The 16077-nt window shown below is 40.7% G+C and overlaps 1 protein-coding gene across 1 annotated transcript in view; it reads right to left on the bottom strand.

Moving 5' to 3' along the window:
* Nucleotides 1-16077, bottom strand: part of LOC104667539 (apolipoprotein(a)) — an 84521-nt gene that overhangs the window by 56577 nt on the left and 11867 nt on the right. Inside the window, exons 5-10 of the mRNA XM_030929434.1 lie at nt 13091-13272; nt 11715-11874; nt 8655-8812; nt 7267-7426; nt 4158-4339; nt 2413-2572 (exon numbers count right to left, since the gene is read on the bottom strand). Of these exons, the coding sequence (XP_030785294.1) occupies nt 2413-2572; nt 4158-4339; nt 7267-7426; nt 8655-8812; nt 11715-11874; nt 13091-13272 (1002 nt within the window). The remainder of the gene's footprint in view (nt 1-2412; nt 2573-4157; nt 4340-7266; nt 7427-8654; nt 8813-11714; nt 11875-13090; nt 13273-16077) is intronic.

The following is a 16077-nucleotide window of genomic DNA, read 5'->3' as shown; positions in this document are numbered from 1 at the left end:
GTCTTTTTTTCTTCTTACCACTCTAAAGCTGTTATTCTATTGTTTCTGATTTGTGTTGTTTCTGATGAGAAGGCATCAGTCATTTGTGTCACTGTTACTCTATGTAAAGGTATGCTTTTTCCCTCCGGCTTCAAATAAGATTTTACTTTCTATCTTTGATTATGGACAATTTAATTATGATGTGTCCAACTAAATCATACAGTTTTACTTTTAAAAATCCTATATCTGATCCTTTGAGCTTCTTGACTGTGAGTTTATCATATTTTCTGTATTTAGAAAGTCATCAGCCATCACTGCTTCAAGTATTTTTTCTGTTCCAACATCTCTTTCCCCTCCTCTGTGACTTGCTTTAAACATATATTAAATATTTTGATATTTTCATAAATGTCCTTGAGGCTCTGCTTATTTATCTGCTCAGGCTCTATATGAGTGTGCTGTGGTTTGTACCACCCTAATATTTTCTAGTTAGCTTTATCATCTGTACTATCTAGTATGATTATAAGGTCATCTAGTGATTTTCTCATTAAAGAGATGTCTCTTTTTTTAGTTCTTGACTTCCATTTGGCCCTTTTACAATTTTTCTTTCTGTTGATATTATCCATTTATTTATTTCTTGTTCATGCTTTCTTTAAATCCTTGAACACAATTCTGATACATACATTTTAAATCTCCTTCCAATTCTGTTATTTTTATCATTTCGGGGTCTATTTGTATCGACTGATTTTTCTCCTGGTTATGGATAACACTAAATGCTTTTTGTATGTTCAGCAAATTTTTAAACGTATGTAACACATTGTGGATACCATATAATTGAGAGATTTAATGTTGTTTACCTCTGAAGAGGTTATGTTTTCTTCTGATGGGCAATTAATTTACTTGGAGATCACTTGGATCTTTTTAGACTTGGTTTCTAAGCTTTTCTAGGGTGTTTCCAGAGTAGACTTTATTCTAGGAATGCATTAATTCTACTCCTGAAGTATGGCTTTTTTGGGGTCTCTGCTGAATGCCCAAGATGTTCAATGAGGTGTCTCTCCTCAGGCTGGTCAGAGCTCAAATACCTCCCAGTGCTGTGTGAGCTCTGGCATCTTCATTGAGTTCACTGTTCCCCTGCAGTTGCTCTTTCCCCAGTAGCTGCTCTTTATTCTCCTTTCTCTCTGGAACATCTTTCTGTGCATACACAGCTTTCTATTTAGCAGAGACTTGAGGAGACTTCTGTGTGTATTCCTGGAGCTCCTCTTCTCCACAAATACTTTCTCAGTATTACCTAACCTAGAAAATATCAGTTTTATTAGTTACCAAAACTCCAGTCTCTCTTCCCAGTTTAGCAAGACTGCTGTGGAATGCTTTGGTTAAAACTCTTTGCCCTTAAGTGTAGGAAGAGTAATTATGGGGTTGATCTTATTTGTTTCCCTTTCTAAATTATCTCAGGTTGTTCTGTCTGCTGTCCAACATGTGCAAACAATTTTTCCATATTGTTCATACTGACTTATGGCAAGAGGCCAGTTCTTGTCAGACATGCATTTTTTGTCCATGTACCTGCCCATTTTAATCACCGCAACTGTTTACTTCCTTTCATCTGCATTCCTGCTTTTACTCTTCCTGACAACCCATATCCCTTCAGAAAACTGGTGCTTAGAACCCAGTGTGTTCATACAGGTTAGTACTCACATATAAATATATGCACTAATTACTTCTTCTTCTTTTTTTTTTTTTTTTAAGATTGAGTCTTGCTCTGTCACCCAGGTTGGAGTGCAGTGGCATGCTCTCGGCTCACAGCAAAGTCTGAATCCCAGGCTCAAGTGATTCTCCTGCCTCAGCCTCCCAAGTAGCTGGAATTGTAGGTACCCACCACTATGACCGGCTGATTTTTGTATTTTTGGTAGAGATGGGGTTTTGCCATGTTGGCCAGGCTGGTCTCGAACTCCTGACCTCTGGTGATCTGCCCACCTTGGCCTCCCAAAGTGCTAGGATTACAGACCTGAACCATTGCACACAGCCTGAATTTGTTACTTCTGATCCATGTCAAAAATGGCAAACACAAACTTCACTTCAGGGAATGGAGGATAGAATGATAGAATTGCATGGTTGAAAGACTGCATGGATATTTAGTGGGCATTGTGGAATGATACTCTGTCTAAGCATTTGGTCATTTGATCTCCTTAGCTTTACATTAATGAGACTTCATCACCTCCATATATCCTGCTGCTTCCATCAAACTGTTATGAAATATAGCAATCCTAAAATTTCTCTTCATTCAGACTCTTTGCTCAAAAGGAAGGTTCCTGAGACATTTTGCTACAAACTCTGAGTCTATGAGAAATTGGGACCTAGGAAGTGAGTTTGTAGCATGGGCCAGATAAGAGAAATTTTAGTTGACTATTGTTCCTTTTATGGCTAACATGATAGACATACGCATTTGGATAGCATAATGGGATCCTCCAATGCCAATGTGGTGTCATAGACAACCAAGACTGACATGTTCTTCCTGTGATAGTGGTGGAGAATGTGCCTCGATAACTCCGTCCATCACCTTGGTAGCAGTCCTGGACCCCAGGGCTGTTTTCAGTTGGTGCTGAAATTAAAAGAGAAAATCAAGCTAGGCATTGCCTAGAAAAGAGAAACGTGTGAAAAAAAATTATGACACACAAGGTGAAATAATCTGAGGATTAACAATTTACACTCTTCTATAGTAGCATGCAAATTGAAATGTAGAATAAAGAATACAAATAGACTCATAGGATTCTTTTTTTAAATTTTTTTTTTGAGATGGAGTCTCGCTCTGTCACCCAGGCTGCAGTGCAGTGGCTGGATCTCAGTTCACTGCAAGCTCCACCTCCCAGGTTTATGCCATTCTCCTGCCTCAGCCTCCGGAGTAGCTGGGACTACAGGCACCTGCCACCTCGCCCGGCTAGTTTTTTTGTATTTTTTAGTAGAGGCGGGGTTTCACTGTGTTAGCCAGGATGGTCTCGATCTCCTGACCTTGTGATCCACCCGTCTTGGCCTCCCAAAGTGCTGGGATTTATGACTACTTATTAAATTTATAGAATCCTATGAGTCGCGCCCAGCCGACTCATAGGATTCTATAAATTTAATAAGTAGTCATAAGTATTTCAATTCAACCCTGGAAAACTAAAAAAGGAACAAACAAAAAACAGATCAGAGTGCCTATACTTCAAAATTACACTCATGTGATGGTCTTTTGCTTACACCTCTTCTGGGTGTTCATGAGAACAAGGCAGGAAATCAGGGTGCCATGCATCAGGCTGTGCAGGCTGTAGGTGGTGACTGACTGTCAGTGGTGGGTGTACATGAAACCCTTGCACATTTTCCTAGACCACTGCTCCTCCAAAGCAAAAGCCTTCAGATTCTGGGGTATGGGGCAGAAAAAGATCTTGCATCTAGGACCTGCAGGTAAACACACATTGCCTCTCAGGGAGGAGGAGTACAGGCCAAAATTTTATAGCCTAGGAGGGGAGACAGAGAATCTTGGGCCCAGGATCCCTCATGACAACAAAGCTGACATCCACTACTCTTCTTATCAAAAAACAATGGAGATACATGTTCCATGAGGAAGAGGGATAAGAACACTGAAAAATCCCTTCCCTCAAATCCTAGGTGTACACAGCCTGTCCAAGATGAAGGTAGGCTTAGGAGATAAAGAATTCAGTGGCTATGTATTGCTTCAAAGACTCAGGACAATACGGATCTAATGAAGTCATGTTAAGTTTCTCAAGAACAACATCCTCAAAAATGGCATTCCTCCAAAATGGTAAAGCTGAAGACTGCAATAAACACTGCCTATTTGAAGAAAGGGCTGGACAGGCTTAGGAGCTTGGTAAATCATCACAAATTTGCCAGGATGTTAGAATATCCATCTTGGCTGGGACAGTAATATGATTCATTTGATAACAGGGGAGTGGTAAGTCCAGTGCCCTAGAGGGTCTATACCCCTTTTAAAGACACCATCCCTCACATGGCACTCAACATCACAGCTCTGGTTCCCCCAGAGAAGGCACTGAAGCTTCCTACTCATTGGCTGTCTATGACTTCACCTTCGACTTCCTGTGCAGCATGGACGGCTTCTGCATCACAAAGATTTTGCGACTCTTTTTATCCCAATGTCTGAGGGTATGGTTGTCTGATTGCAGACTTCTTACCTTCTTCAGAAGGAACCTCTGTGCTTGGAACTGGGACCACTGTGGGAGTTGCGAGGACACTTGATTCCATCACCAGACATTTTGTCAGACTGCAGTACTCCCATCTGACACTGGGATCCATGGTATAACACCAAGGGCGAATCTCAGCATCTGGATTCCTACAGTAGTTCTTGGTCAGGCCACTGCAAATTCCAAAACAATACAGGTCACCAGAGATTAGAGAAGAAACAACGCCACCTGGCACCCTTTATGTTTTGTTGTAACAAAGTGTTAAGCGAATTTGAAATATTCTCACTAAAAGTCCCAAAACACTCACAAATGGTGCTCAACTTCTAAACAACTGTGAACATTTCAAAGACAGATTATTATTCTTATTGTAACACATTCAAAGTTTATAAGAAAACTGAGAGAAAACATCAATGTGTAAAAGAAAGGATCAGAATACCCTCCTTCCATCTTCAGCCAAATACATTCCTCTGGATTAACCAAGAGGGATTTTGAAGTGTGTCTTGTAGATTGTTTTATGCACATACAAATGTTTCTCTGTCAGGCTCTCTGTATGTCTCTCTATAAAACTGCATGATCTACTCAGTGTTTGATTTGCTGATTTGTTGTTTACCTAAGGAATCCATCCACATGATCTACATTCCTGAATTTATTTACATACAGTTGGTCTCAATATCTACTTCTCAGCTTTCAGACCTGGAGGATGCTAAGCAATGGTGCCTCTCTCCTGTTACTCCTGATGGTGATGGATATGCTCCCTCCTTGGTCTGTCATCTGTTTAGGCCAACTTTGATCATATGGATCTTTTCAAAGAACCTAACTTTCTATTTCGTGGATTTACTCCTTTGTTGGTCTATTTTCTTGTCCACTGAATGTCATTGGTTTGGACTATTTCCTTCCATCCACTTTTCTTGTGCCTTATTTGCTTTTCCTTGCCTAGATATGTAAGCTGGGTCTTATTAAGCTGTAGTCTTAGATCAACAGCTGTCAAAGCTTTTGTTCATAGGAACCCAGCTTTTTTCTTCTTAGCTTTGAATTGGGGCGATTTAACTATGATGTATCCCAGTAAATCATAGAGTTTTGTTCTTTAAAATTCTATACCTGAGTCATTTAGCTTCTTGACTATGAGTTTCTTGTTTTCTGGATATTTGGCATGTTGTGAGCTATCATCACTTCAAGTATAATTTCTGTCACAATATATTTTTCTTCTCCTTCTGTGACTTGCCTAAAACATATATTAAATGTGTGGATTTTTCCTAGATGCCCTTGAGGCTCTGTTGATTAATGGGTTCAGTCTTTGTGTGTGTGTGTGTGTGTGTGTGTGTGTGTGTGTGTGTGTGTGTGTGTGCGCCTGTCTGTTGGTCTGCCTGTCTGTCCTGTGGTCTGTGTAGCTCCTATTGAATTATTTTCTAGGTCACCTTTCCTACCGTAATATCTAAAGTGACGGTAAGGTCATCCAGTGAGTTCTTCATTAGACGTGTACCTTTTCTCAGTTCTTTAATTTTCATTTGGCTTTTCAATTCTTTTCTTTTCTCTTGCTATTCTGCTTTTGTTTCTCTCATGGTCAGCTTTTGCTGACATTTTCCTGAAACACATTTCTCAGAAATGCATTTTAAATGTTCTCACCAATGTCACTAATTCTATCATTTCTGGGCCTGTTTGTGGTGAGTGATTTTTCTCCCAGTTATGTATTATAGTGAAAGCTTCTTGTGTTTCTATTAAATTTTTAAATAGAAGGCATGCAATGGGAATGCCATATAACTGAGCAACTTGTATTTGTCCCTTGCCTCTAAGCAGGGGTTGAGTTTTTGTCTTGTGGAATGCAGTTAATTTACTTGGAGATCATTTGGATCCTTTTAGACTGGCTTGGAAGAAGGATTGCTGGAGTGTTTCTGGAGTCACCTTGATTCTGGAGTCACCTTGATTCTAGGAATAAGATGATCCCAATCCCAAAGTACAGCTTTCTTTGGTCTCTACTGAAAGCCCAAAATGTAGTACTCTGAGTAGTCAGAATTCAAACATCCCCCAGTGCTATGTGAGCTCTGTCATCTCCATTGAGCTCACTGTTCCCCTGCAGTTGTTCTTTCCCAAGTAGCTTTTCTTTATTGTTCTTTCTTTGTGGAAACTCTCCCTGTGCATATGCAACTTTGTGTTTAGCCAAAGACTTGAGGAGACTTCTGTGTGTATTCCCGGAGCTCCTTTCCACCACAAACCCCTTCTCATTCTTAGCCAGCCTAGAACATATCAGCTGCCTGAGGCATCACAGACTCCAGTCTCTCTCCTCAGTTAAGCAAGACTACTGTGGTCAACTGGGCTCCATCTGCTTGTCCTGCAATCCAACACTGTGTCCAGGAAGGAAGACAGGTGAATGATGGAGTTGATCTCCTTTGATTCCCTTTTGCAGTTCTCTCAAGCCTACCATATCTGTTGTCCAACCTGTGAAAACAGTTTTCTCATGTATTTGATAGTCCTTCATGGAGGAAAGGCTGGCATAGCCAGACCTGTGTTTCTGTCCATCTTCCTGAATGTGTAACTCTTCAGCATCTCTACACTTTCTGACTCTCAGCTGCCGTCCTACATTTGCTCCTCATGTGCTGGCAACACATAGATTTTCAGACACCTTGTTCTCACAACCCAGTGTGTTTGTACAGGTTAGAGGAGAAAGTGATTGGAAGATCTCAATGTCAATATAGATGTCCTTCACTTGTTACCCAAGACAAACATGGCAAACATAACCTAGACTCCAGGGCTTGGAGAACAGAATGACAGAATTCCCTGGTTGAACTATTGCACTGGTCTTTAGTGGGCATTGTAGAATGGTGCTATTTCTAAGCACATGATCATGTGTTCTCCTGAGCTTTCTATTCATGAGACCTCACCACCTCCAAGTATCCTCCTGCTTCAGTCAACTATGAGAAAAGAGAGCTGGCCTGACATTTCTCTCCTCTCAGACCCTGTGCCCAAAGCAAGAAGCCTGAGACATTCCATCCAACATTCTGGGTCTGAGAGAAATTGTTCATAAGAAGTTAGCTGGAAGCATGTCTCTTCCAGGAGAAATTTAAGTGGGCGGTTGTTTCTCTTCAGAGAAAACTCAAAGACGTACCCCTTTGGGTAGTATTCTGTGGTCCTCTGATGCCAGTGTGGTGTCATAGAGGACCAAGACTGACATGTCCTTCCTGTGACAGTGGTAGAGAATGAACCTCGATAACTCTGTCCATCACCATGGTAGCAGTCCTGGACCCCGGGACTTTGCTGCATTGGTGCTGAAATTCAAAGAGGAGAAATCTAGCTGAGTAATTTCCAGGACACAGAAGCATGAGAAAAAAAATCTATGACAGAAACAGGACAGTCATCTCTGAAAATGACGACCATGCTGTGTTCTATATTAGGAGGCAGATGGACAAGCCAATAACAAAACTCAAAGATCCATAGCATTCTGGAACTTCAATGAGTTTTTAGAAAGATTTTCTTTAAAACCTGGGCACCAAAGGACAGATCAGAGTGCCTATCAGTCAAAATTGTACCCACGTGCATGTTCTTTGGCAAAGATCTCCTCAGGGTGTTCCTGAGAACAAGGCAGGAGAACAGAGTGCCATGCATTGGGCTGTGTAGCTTGTAGGTGGTGATTGTCAGTGGGGGCAGACATGAAACCATCACACATTTACCCAGACCACTGATCCTCCAAAGCCAAAGCCTTCAGCTGCTGGAAGATGGGGCAGGAAGCAGTCCTGCATCTAGGACTTGTAGGCAAAGACACATTGTCTCTCAGAGAGGGGTACTGGCCAAAATTTTATTCCCTTGGAGGGAAGGCAGGAAATCTTGGGCCCAGGATCCTGCATTGCAACAAAGTAGACATCCACTACCCTTCTTCACAAAGAGCAACATAGATACGTGTTCCATGAGAAGGAGGGGCAAGAACACTAAGAGATCCCTTCCATCAAAGCCTAGATGTGCAGCACCTGCCTAAGATGAAGGTAGACAGGGAGATGGAGCATTTGCTGGCTATATGCTGCTACCTAGACCCAGGAGGATATGGAACTAAGTATATTCATATTAGGTTTCTCAAGACAGACTCAAAAACCACATTCCTCTGAAACTGCAAAGCTGAAGTTTGCAATAAATACTGCCTACTTGAAGAAATACCAGGAAAGGCTCATGATGAGCTTGGTGAATCATCACAAATTTGGCAGGATGTTAGCATATTCATTTTCACTAGGACACTGAAATTATCTGTTGAATAACCAGGGGAGTGGTAAGTTCAGTGCCCTAGAAGGTCTGCACACTTCCTAAAGACACCACCCTGTCACGGGGTGCCAAAAATCACAGCTCTGGTTCCCCCAGAGAAGGCGCTGAGGCTTCCTTCCCAGTGGCTGACCCTGAGCCCACATTCAAATTCTCGTGCAGCATGGAAGGCTTCTGTATCACTAAGATTTTGCAACTCTTTTCATCCCAGTGTCCAAGGGTGTGGTTGTCTGGTCAGAGACTTCTTACCTTGTTCAGAAACAGCCATGGACGTTGCGAGGACACTTGATTCTGTCACTGGACATTGTGTCAGGTTGCAGTACTCCCATCTGACACTGGGATCCATGGTATAACACCAAGGGCGAATCTCAGCATCTGGATTCCTGCAGTAGTTCCTGGTGAGGCCACTGCAAATTATAAAACAATACAGGTCACCAGAGATGGGAGAAGATACAAGGGCACCAGACATCCTTTACATTTTGTTGTAACAAAGTGTTAAAAAGTGACTTTGAAATATTCTCCCTAAAGGTCCCGTAACAATTACAAATGGTCCTCAACTTCTAAACAACTGTGAACATTTCAAAGACAGATCATTATTCTTATTGTAACACATCCAAAGTTGTCTATACTCCATAAGAAAACTGAGAGACGTACTCAAAGACATACCCATTGATCAATGGGCATCAATGTGTACAAGAAAGGATCAGAATACCCTCCTTCCGCCTTCTGCAAAATGCATTCCTTTGGGTTAACTGAGAGATTTTGAAGTGTGCCTTGTAGACTGTTGTATGCATATACAAATATTTCTCTGTTTGGCTATCTGTGTGTCTTTCTGTAGGAGTACACAATCTATTCAGTGTCTGGTTTGCTGATTTGTTGTTTACCTAAGGAATCCATCCACATGATCTATATTCATGAATTTATTCTCATACAGTTTTTCTCGATATCTTGTCAGCTTTCAGACTTGGAGTATGGTATAGCAATGGCTCCTCTCCCCTGTTACTCCTGATGGTGACGGTTGTACTCCCTCCTTGGTCTGTCATCTGTTTAGCCAGACTGTGGTCAATCACATGGATCTTTTCAAAGAACCAACTTTCTGTTTCATGGATTTACTCCCTTTTTGGTCTATTTTCTTGTTCACTGAATGTCATTGGTTTGGACTATTTCTATCCATCCTCTTTCCTTGGGTCTTATTTGCTTTTCCTTGCCTAGATATTTAAGTTGTGGTCTTAGATCAACTGTCAAAATGTTTGTTCATAGGAACCCCCTCTTTTTTTTTTCTTAGCTTTGAAATCAGACAATTTAACTATGATATACCCCAGTAAATCAGAGTTTTGCTCTTTAAAAATCTATACGTGAGTCATAGAGCTTCATGACTCTGAGTTTCTCATTTTCTGTATGTTTGGAAATTTGTCAGCCATCACAGCTTCAAGTATAATTTCTGTCACAACATCTTTTTCCTCTCCTTCTGTGACTTGCCTAACACATATATTAAATGTGTGGATGTTTTCCTAGATGTCCTTCAGGCTCTGTTGATTAATTGGTTCAGTCATTGTGTGTATGTGTATTTGTGTCTGTCTTGTGGTTTGTCTAACTTTAATTGAATTATTTTCTTGTTCACTTTTCCTACCATAATGTCTAAAGTGATGATGATAAGGCCATCCAGTGAATTCCTCATTACAGTATACCTTTTCTCAGTTTTTAAACTTCCATTTGGCTACTCAATTCTTTTTTTTCTGATATTATGCATTCGTTTATCTCATGGTCAGCTCTTGCTGACATTTTCCTGAAATACAGTTCTCAGGGGTGCTTTTGAATGTTCTTGCCAATGCCATATTCCTATTATTTCTGGGTCTATTTGTGTTGAGTGATTTTTCTCCCAGTTATGGATCACAGTGAAAACTTATTTTGGGTCTAGTAAATTTTTAAATGGAAGATGCACACTGGGGATGTCATATAACTGAGCAACTTGTATTCATTCCTAATACAATAGGGTTGTTGTATTACCTCTAAGGAGGGTTGAGTTTACTTTCTTCTGGAAAGCAGTTAATTTACTTAGAAATCATTTGGATCCTTTTAGACTGGTTTGGAAGAAGAGTTGCTGGAGTGTTTCTGGAGTCACCTTGTTTCTAGGAATCCGAAGATCTTACTCCCAAAGTATGGCTTTCTTTGACCTCTACTGAATGCCCAAGATGTTCATTGAGGTGTCTCTCCTGTGAGTGGTCAGAACTCAAATATCTTCCAGTGTTATGTGAGCTCTGGCATCTCCATTGAGCTCACTGTTCCTTTGCAGTTGTTCTTTCCCTGGTAGCTTTTCTTCATTGTTCTGTCTTTGTGAAAACTCTCCCTGTGCATACACAGCTTTGTATTTAGTCAAAGCCTTGAGAAGACTTCTGTGCATATTCTTGGAACTCCTTTCCTCCACAAATCCCTTCTCATTCTTAGCCAGCCTAGAACATGCCAGATGCCTGAGGCATCACAAACTCCAGTCTCTCTCCTCAGTTAAGCAAGACTGCTGTGGTTAGCTGGGCTCCATCTACTTGCCCTCCAAGGGTCTCCAGGAAGGGTGCTAGGGACATGGTATGGTTGATCTCCTTTGATTCCCTTTCTCAATTCTCTCAGGCCTATCATGTCTGTTGTCCCACCTGTGAAAACACTTTTCCCATGTATTTGATAGTCCTTCATGGCAGAAACGTTGACATGGTCAGAACTGGGTTTCTGTCCATCTTCCTGCATGTGTAACTCTTTAGAATCTCTATACTTCCTGACTCTCAGCTGCCTTCCTACTTTTGCTCATGTGCTGGCAACACATAGCTCTTCAGATACCTTATTCTCAGAACCCAGTGTGTTTGTACAGGTTAGAAGAGAAAGTGATAGGAAGATCTAGATGGTGACATAGATATCTTTTACTTGTTGCCCAAGATGAACATGGCTAACACAACCTTCACTTCAGGGCTTGGAGATTAGAATGACAGAAATCCCTGGTTGAACTATTGCATTGATCTTTAGTAGGCATTGTGAAATGGTGCTATTTCTAAGCACGTGACCATGTGTTCTCCTGAGCTTTCTATTCATGAGACCTCACCACCTTCAAATATCTTCCTGCTTCAGTCAACTATGAGAAAAGAGAGCTGGCCTGACATTTCTCTTCTTTCAGACACTGTGCCTGAAGAAAGAAGCCTGAGACATTCTACCCAATATTCCAGATCTGAGATAAATTTGTCATGAGAAGTTTGTTGGAAGCATGGCCCTTCCAAGAGAAATGTAAGGGGGCTGCTGTCTCTCTTTGAAAAAAACTCAAGGACGTACCCATTTGGATAATATTCTGTTGTCCTCTGATGCCAGTGTGGTGTCATAGAGGACCAAGACTGACATGTCCTTCCTGTGACAGTGGTGGAGAATGAGCCTCGATAACTCTGTCCATCACCATGGTAGCAGTCCTGGACCTCGGGACTTTGCTCTGTTGGTGCTGAAATTCAAAGAGGAAAAATCAAGCTGAGTAATTTCTAGAACACAGAAGCAAGAGAAGAAATCTGTGACTGAAACAGGACCATTGTCTCTGAGAAAGACTACCATGCTCTGTTCTGTACTAGCAGGTAGATGGACATACCAATAAAACCCAAAGATTCATAGCATTGTAGAACTTTAATGAGCTCTTAGAAAGATTTCCTTTAAAACATGGGCACCAAAGGAAAGATCAGAGTGCCTATCAGTCAAAATTGCACTCATGTGCATAGACATCTTCTGGGTGTTCCTGAGAATAAGGCAGGAGACTAGACTGCTATGCATCAGGCTGTGCAGGCTGTAGGTGGTGACTGACTGTCAGTGGGGGCAAACATGAAACCATCACACATTTCCCTAGACTGCTGATCCTCCAGAGCCAAAGTCTTTAGCTTCTTGAAGTTGGGGCAGGAAGCAGTCCTGCATCTAGGACTTGTAGGCAAAGATACATTGTCTCTCAGAGAGGGGTACTGGCCAAAATTTTATTCCCTTGGAGGGAGGGGGTATCTTTGGCCCAGGATTCTGCATTGCAACAAAGTAGACATCTGCTACTCTTCTTTTCAAAGACCAACATAGATACATGTTCCATGAGGAGGGACAAGAACACTGAGCGATCCCGCCCATCAAAGCCTAGTTGTGCAGGACCTGCCTAAGATGGAGGTAGGCCAGAACGATGGAGCATTTGTTGGCTATGTACTTCTACCTGGACCCAGAAGTATATGGAACTAAGAAAATTCTTATTAGGTACCTCAAGGATGACAGACTCAAAAACCACATTCCTCCGCAACTGTAAAGCCAAAGATGTAATGAACACTGCCTACTTGAAGAAATATCAGGAAAGGCTTATCATGAGCTTGGTAAATCTTCACAAATTTGGCAAAATGTTAGAATATCCTTCTGGCTATGATACTAAAATGATCTGATGAATAACAAGGGGAGTGGTAAGTCCAGTGCCCTAGAGGGCCTGCACCCTTCCTAAAGACACCACCCTCTCACAGGGTATTAAACATCACAGCTCTGGTTCTCCCAGAGAAGGTGCTGAGTGTTCCTTCCCAGTGGCTGACCCTGAGTCCACATTCTACTTGGAATTGTGTGAGTATGGAAGGCTTCTATATCACTAAGATTTTGCAACTCTTTTCATCCCTATGTCCTAGGGTATGGTTGTATGGCCACAGACTTCCTACCTTCTTCAGAAGAAGCCTCTGTGCTTGGATCTGGGACCACTGTGAGAGTTGCAAGGACGCTTGATTCTGTCACCGGGCATTGTGTCAGGTTGCAGTACTCCCACCTGACACTGGGATCCATGGTGTAACACCAAGGGCGAATCTCGGCATCTGGATTCCTGCAGTAGTTCCTAGTCAGGCCACTGCAAATTACAAAACAATACAGGTCATCAGAGATGGAAGAAGATACAGAGGCATCCAGTACTCTCTAAGTTTTGCTGTAACAAAGTGTAAAAAAGTGACTTTGAAATATTTTCACTAAAGGTCCCATAGTATGCACAAATGGTCCTCAACTTCTAAACAACTGTGAACATCTCAAAGACAAATTATCATTCATATTGTAACACATCCAAAGTTGTCTGTGCTCTATAAGAAAACTGAGAGTGAACATCAATGTGTACAAGAGAGGATCAGAATACCCTTCTTCCACCTTCTGCGAAATACGTTCCTCCAGATTAACTGAGATTGATTTTGAAGTGTGTCTTGTACATTGTTTTATGCACATACAAATATTTCTCTGTCAGCCACTCTGTATGTCTCTCTATAGTACTACACAATCTATTCAGCATCTGGTTTGCTGATTTGTTGTCTTCCTCAGGAATTGGTCCACATGATTAATGTTCCTGAATTTATTCACCTACAGCCGTTCTCAAAATCTTCTTTTCAGCTTTCAGACCTGGAAGATGCTATACCAATGGCGCCTCTCCCCTGTTACTCCAGGTGGTAATAGTTGTACACCCTCATTGGTCTGTCATTTGTTTAGCCAGACTGTGGTCAATCATATGGATCTTTTCAAAGAATCAACTTTATGTTTCATGGGTTTACTCCCTTGTTGGTCTCTTTTCTTGTTCATTGAATATCATTGGTTTGGACTACTTCTTCCCTTCCCTTCCCTTCCCTTCCCTTCCCTTCCCTTCCCTCCTTCCTTCCCTTCCCTTCCCTTCTTCCCTTCCCTTCCCTTCCCTTCCCTTCCCTTCCCTTCCTTTCCTTTCCTTTCTTTTTCCTTTCCTTTTTCCTTTCCTTTCCTTTCCTTTTTCCTTTCCTTTCTTCTTTCTTTCTTTCTTTCCTCTCTCTCTTTCTTTCTTTCCTCTCTCTCTTTCTTTCTTTTCTTTCTTTCTTTCTTCCTTCCTTTCTTTCCTCCTTTCTTTCTTTTCTTTCTTTCTTTTCTCTTTCTTTCTTTCTTTCTTTTCTTTTCTTTTCTTTTCTTTTCTTTTCTTTCTTTCATCTAGATATTTAAGCTGTGGTCTTAGATCAACAACTGTCAAAGTCTTTGTTCACAGGGGATTCCAAAGAGCTTTTCTTTTTCAAAACACAAGATGAATATTGTATGAGAAACCAACACTGAGAATTTTTTAACACTCAAAGTCAACAATCACCCATTTTCTTAGCCATCGGAGACATGATGCCATTACATACTATGTAACCACTGGAAAACTCCACTCTTCTTTTGTTGGAAAATGAAAGTAAAAAGGGTCAATAGCATCTTACTTTTGACATAGCAAAGTCTTTTAACCTCATGGACTATCTCTGAAGGTACTCAAAGGTCTTCAGGTTTCTCTAGACTACACTTGGAGAATTGCAGTTTGAAATCTTGATTTTTACATGTTTCTGTTTTTCCCTAAGAACATCTAAAGTTATGTAAAAGCCTAAAGACATTCACTGCATCTCCTAAGTTTGGATAGACTGTGTTATATTCTTACTCAGTTCAAAACTTTTCTAAATTCCTTAGTGATTTCTTCTTTGTCCCAAAGAGTATTTTGAAATGCACCGTATGACTCCCAAATATTTGAGAAGACAGCAAACTTTTCATTATTCTTATCTCACTTTATTCTGTTATGTTCAGGGACACACTCTCTATGACTTTAATTCTTTCAAATCTATGGAGACTTGCTGGAAGGCCATGTATAGAGTATACCTCAGTGAATGCTCCATGCACACTTTAACATGTATTCTGTAGTTTGGTATACTGTTAAATAGGTCGACGTTTTTATTAAGAACAAAGATATTATGTCTAATTTTTTGTATATTTGTTCTAGCCTGTTGTGTTTGGGAAAGATTTATAACCGTAGTGAGAGAATCAAGGAAATCTCTAACTCAGAGTGTGGGCTTGTCTGTTCCTCTCTTTAGTTGTGTCAGTTTTTCAATCATATATCACAAAAGCTCTTATTAGGGTAAAACACATTGAGCATTGCTATGTATTCCTCTGTGTGTGCACATGCACCAGTGTGTGTGTGTATGTGTGTAGCTATTTCTGTAGATTCTATTGGATTATTTTTCAGTTAATTCTTTCTCTGGAAACAACTCACCTGATCGGGAGACCACCCAGTGAATTTTTCATTTAAGATATACCTTTTAATAGTTATTTAATTTGATTTGACTCTTTTATCCTTTTACTTTCCCTGGATATGATATCAGTTATGTTCCATATTTATGTCTTCTTAAATCCAGAAATCCAGTTATCATACCAATATGCCAAATTCTCATGCCATTTAAATCATTTCTATCATTCCTGGGTCTGCTTTTATTGACTGATTATTTTCCTGGTTATGGTTCACACTAAATGCTTTTTTATGTGTAGTAAAGTTATAAATTTAGGACTCACACTGTGGATATTGCATAGCTCAGCAACTTAACTTTGTTGTTGTTCACCTTAAAGATGGTTGAGTTTTCTTCTAGAGGGCAGTTAATTGACTAGGACACCATTTTAATGTTTGGAGATTTGCTTTTCAACTTTGCTAGGGTTTTTCTGGAACCACCTTTATTCTAGGAACATATAAATTCCACTCATAAAGTCTGACTTTTCTGAGGTCTCCACTGAATGCCCAAGGTTTTCAATGAGGTCTCTTCTCTCTGGCTGGTCAAAACTCCAATATTCCAGAGTGCTATGTGAGCTGTGTCACCTTTATTAAGCTCACTGTTCCCTTGTAGTTGTGGTTCCTCAATAGATG

Source organism: Rhinopithecus roxellana, chromosome 4 (assembly GCF_007565055.1).
Source record: "Rhinopithecus roxellana isolate Shanxi Qingling chromosome 4, ASM756505v1, whole genome shotgun sequence".
Classification (NCBI taxonomy): domain Eukaryota; kingdom Metazoa; phylum Chordata; class Mammalia; order Primates; family Cercopithecidae; genus Rhinopithecus; species Rhinopithecus roxellana.
This window is presented reverse-complemented; position numbering and strand designations above follow the sequence as displayed.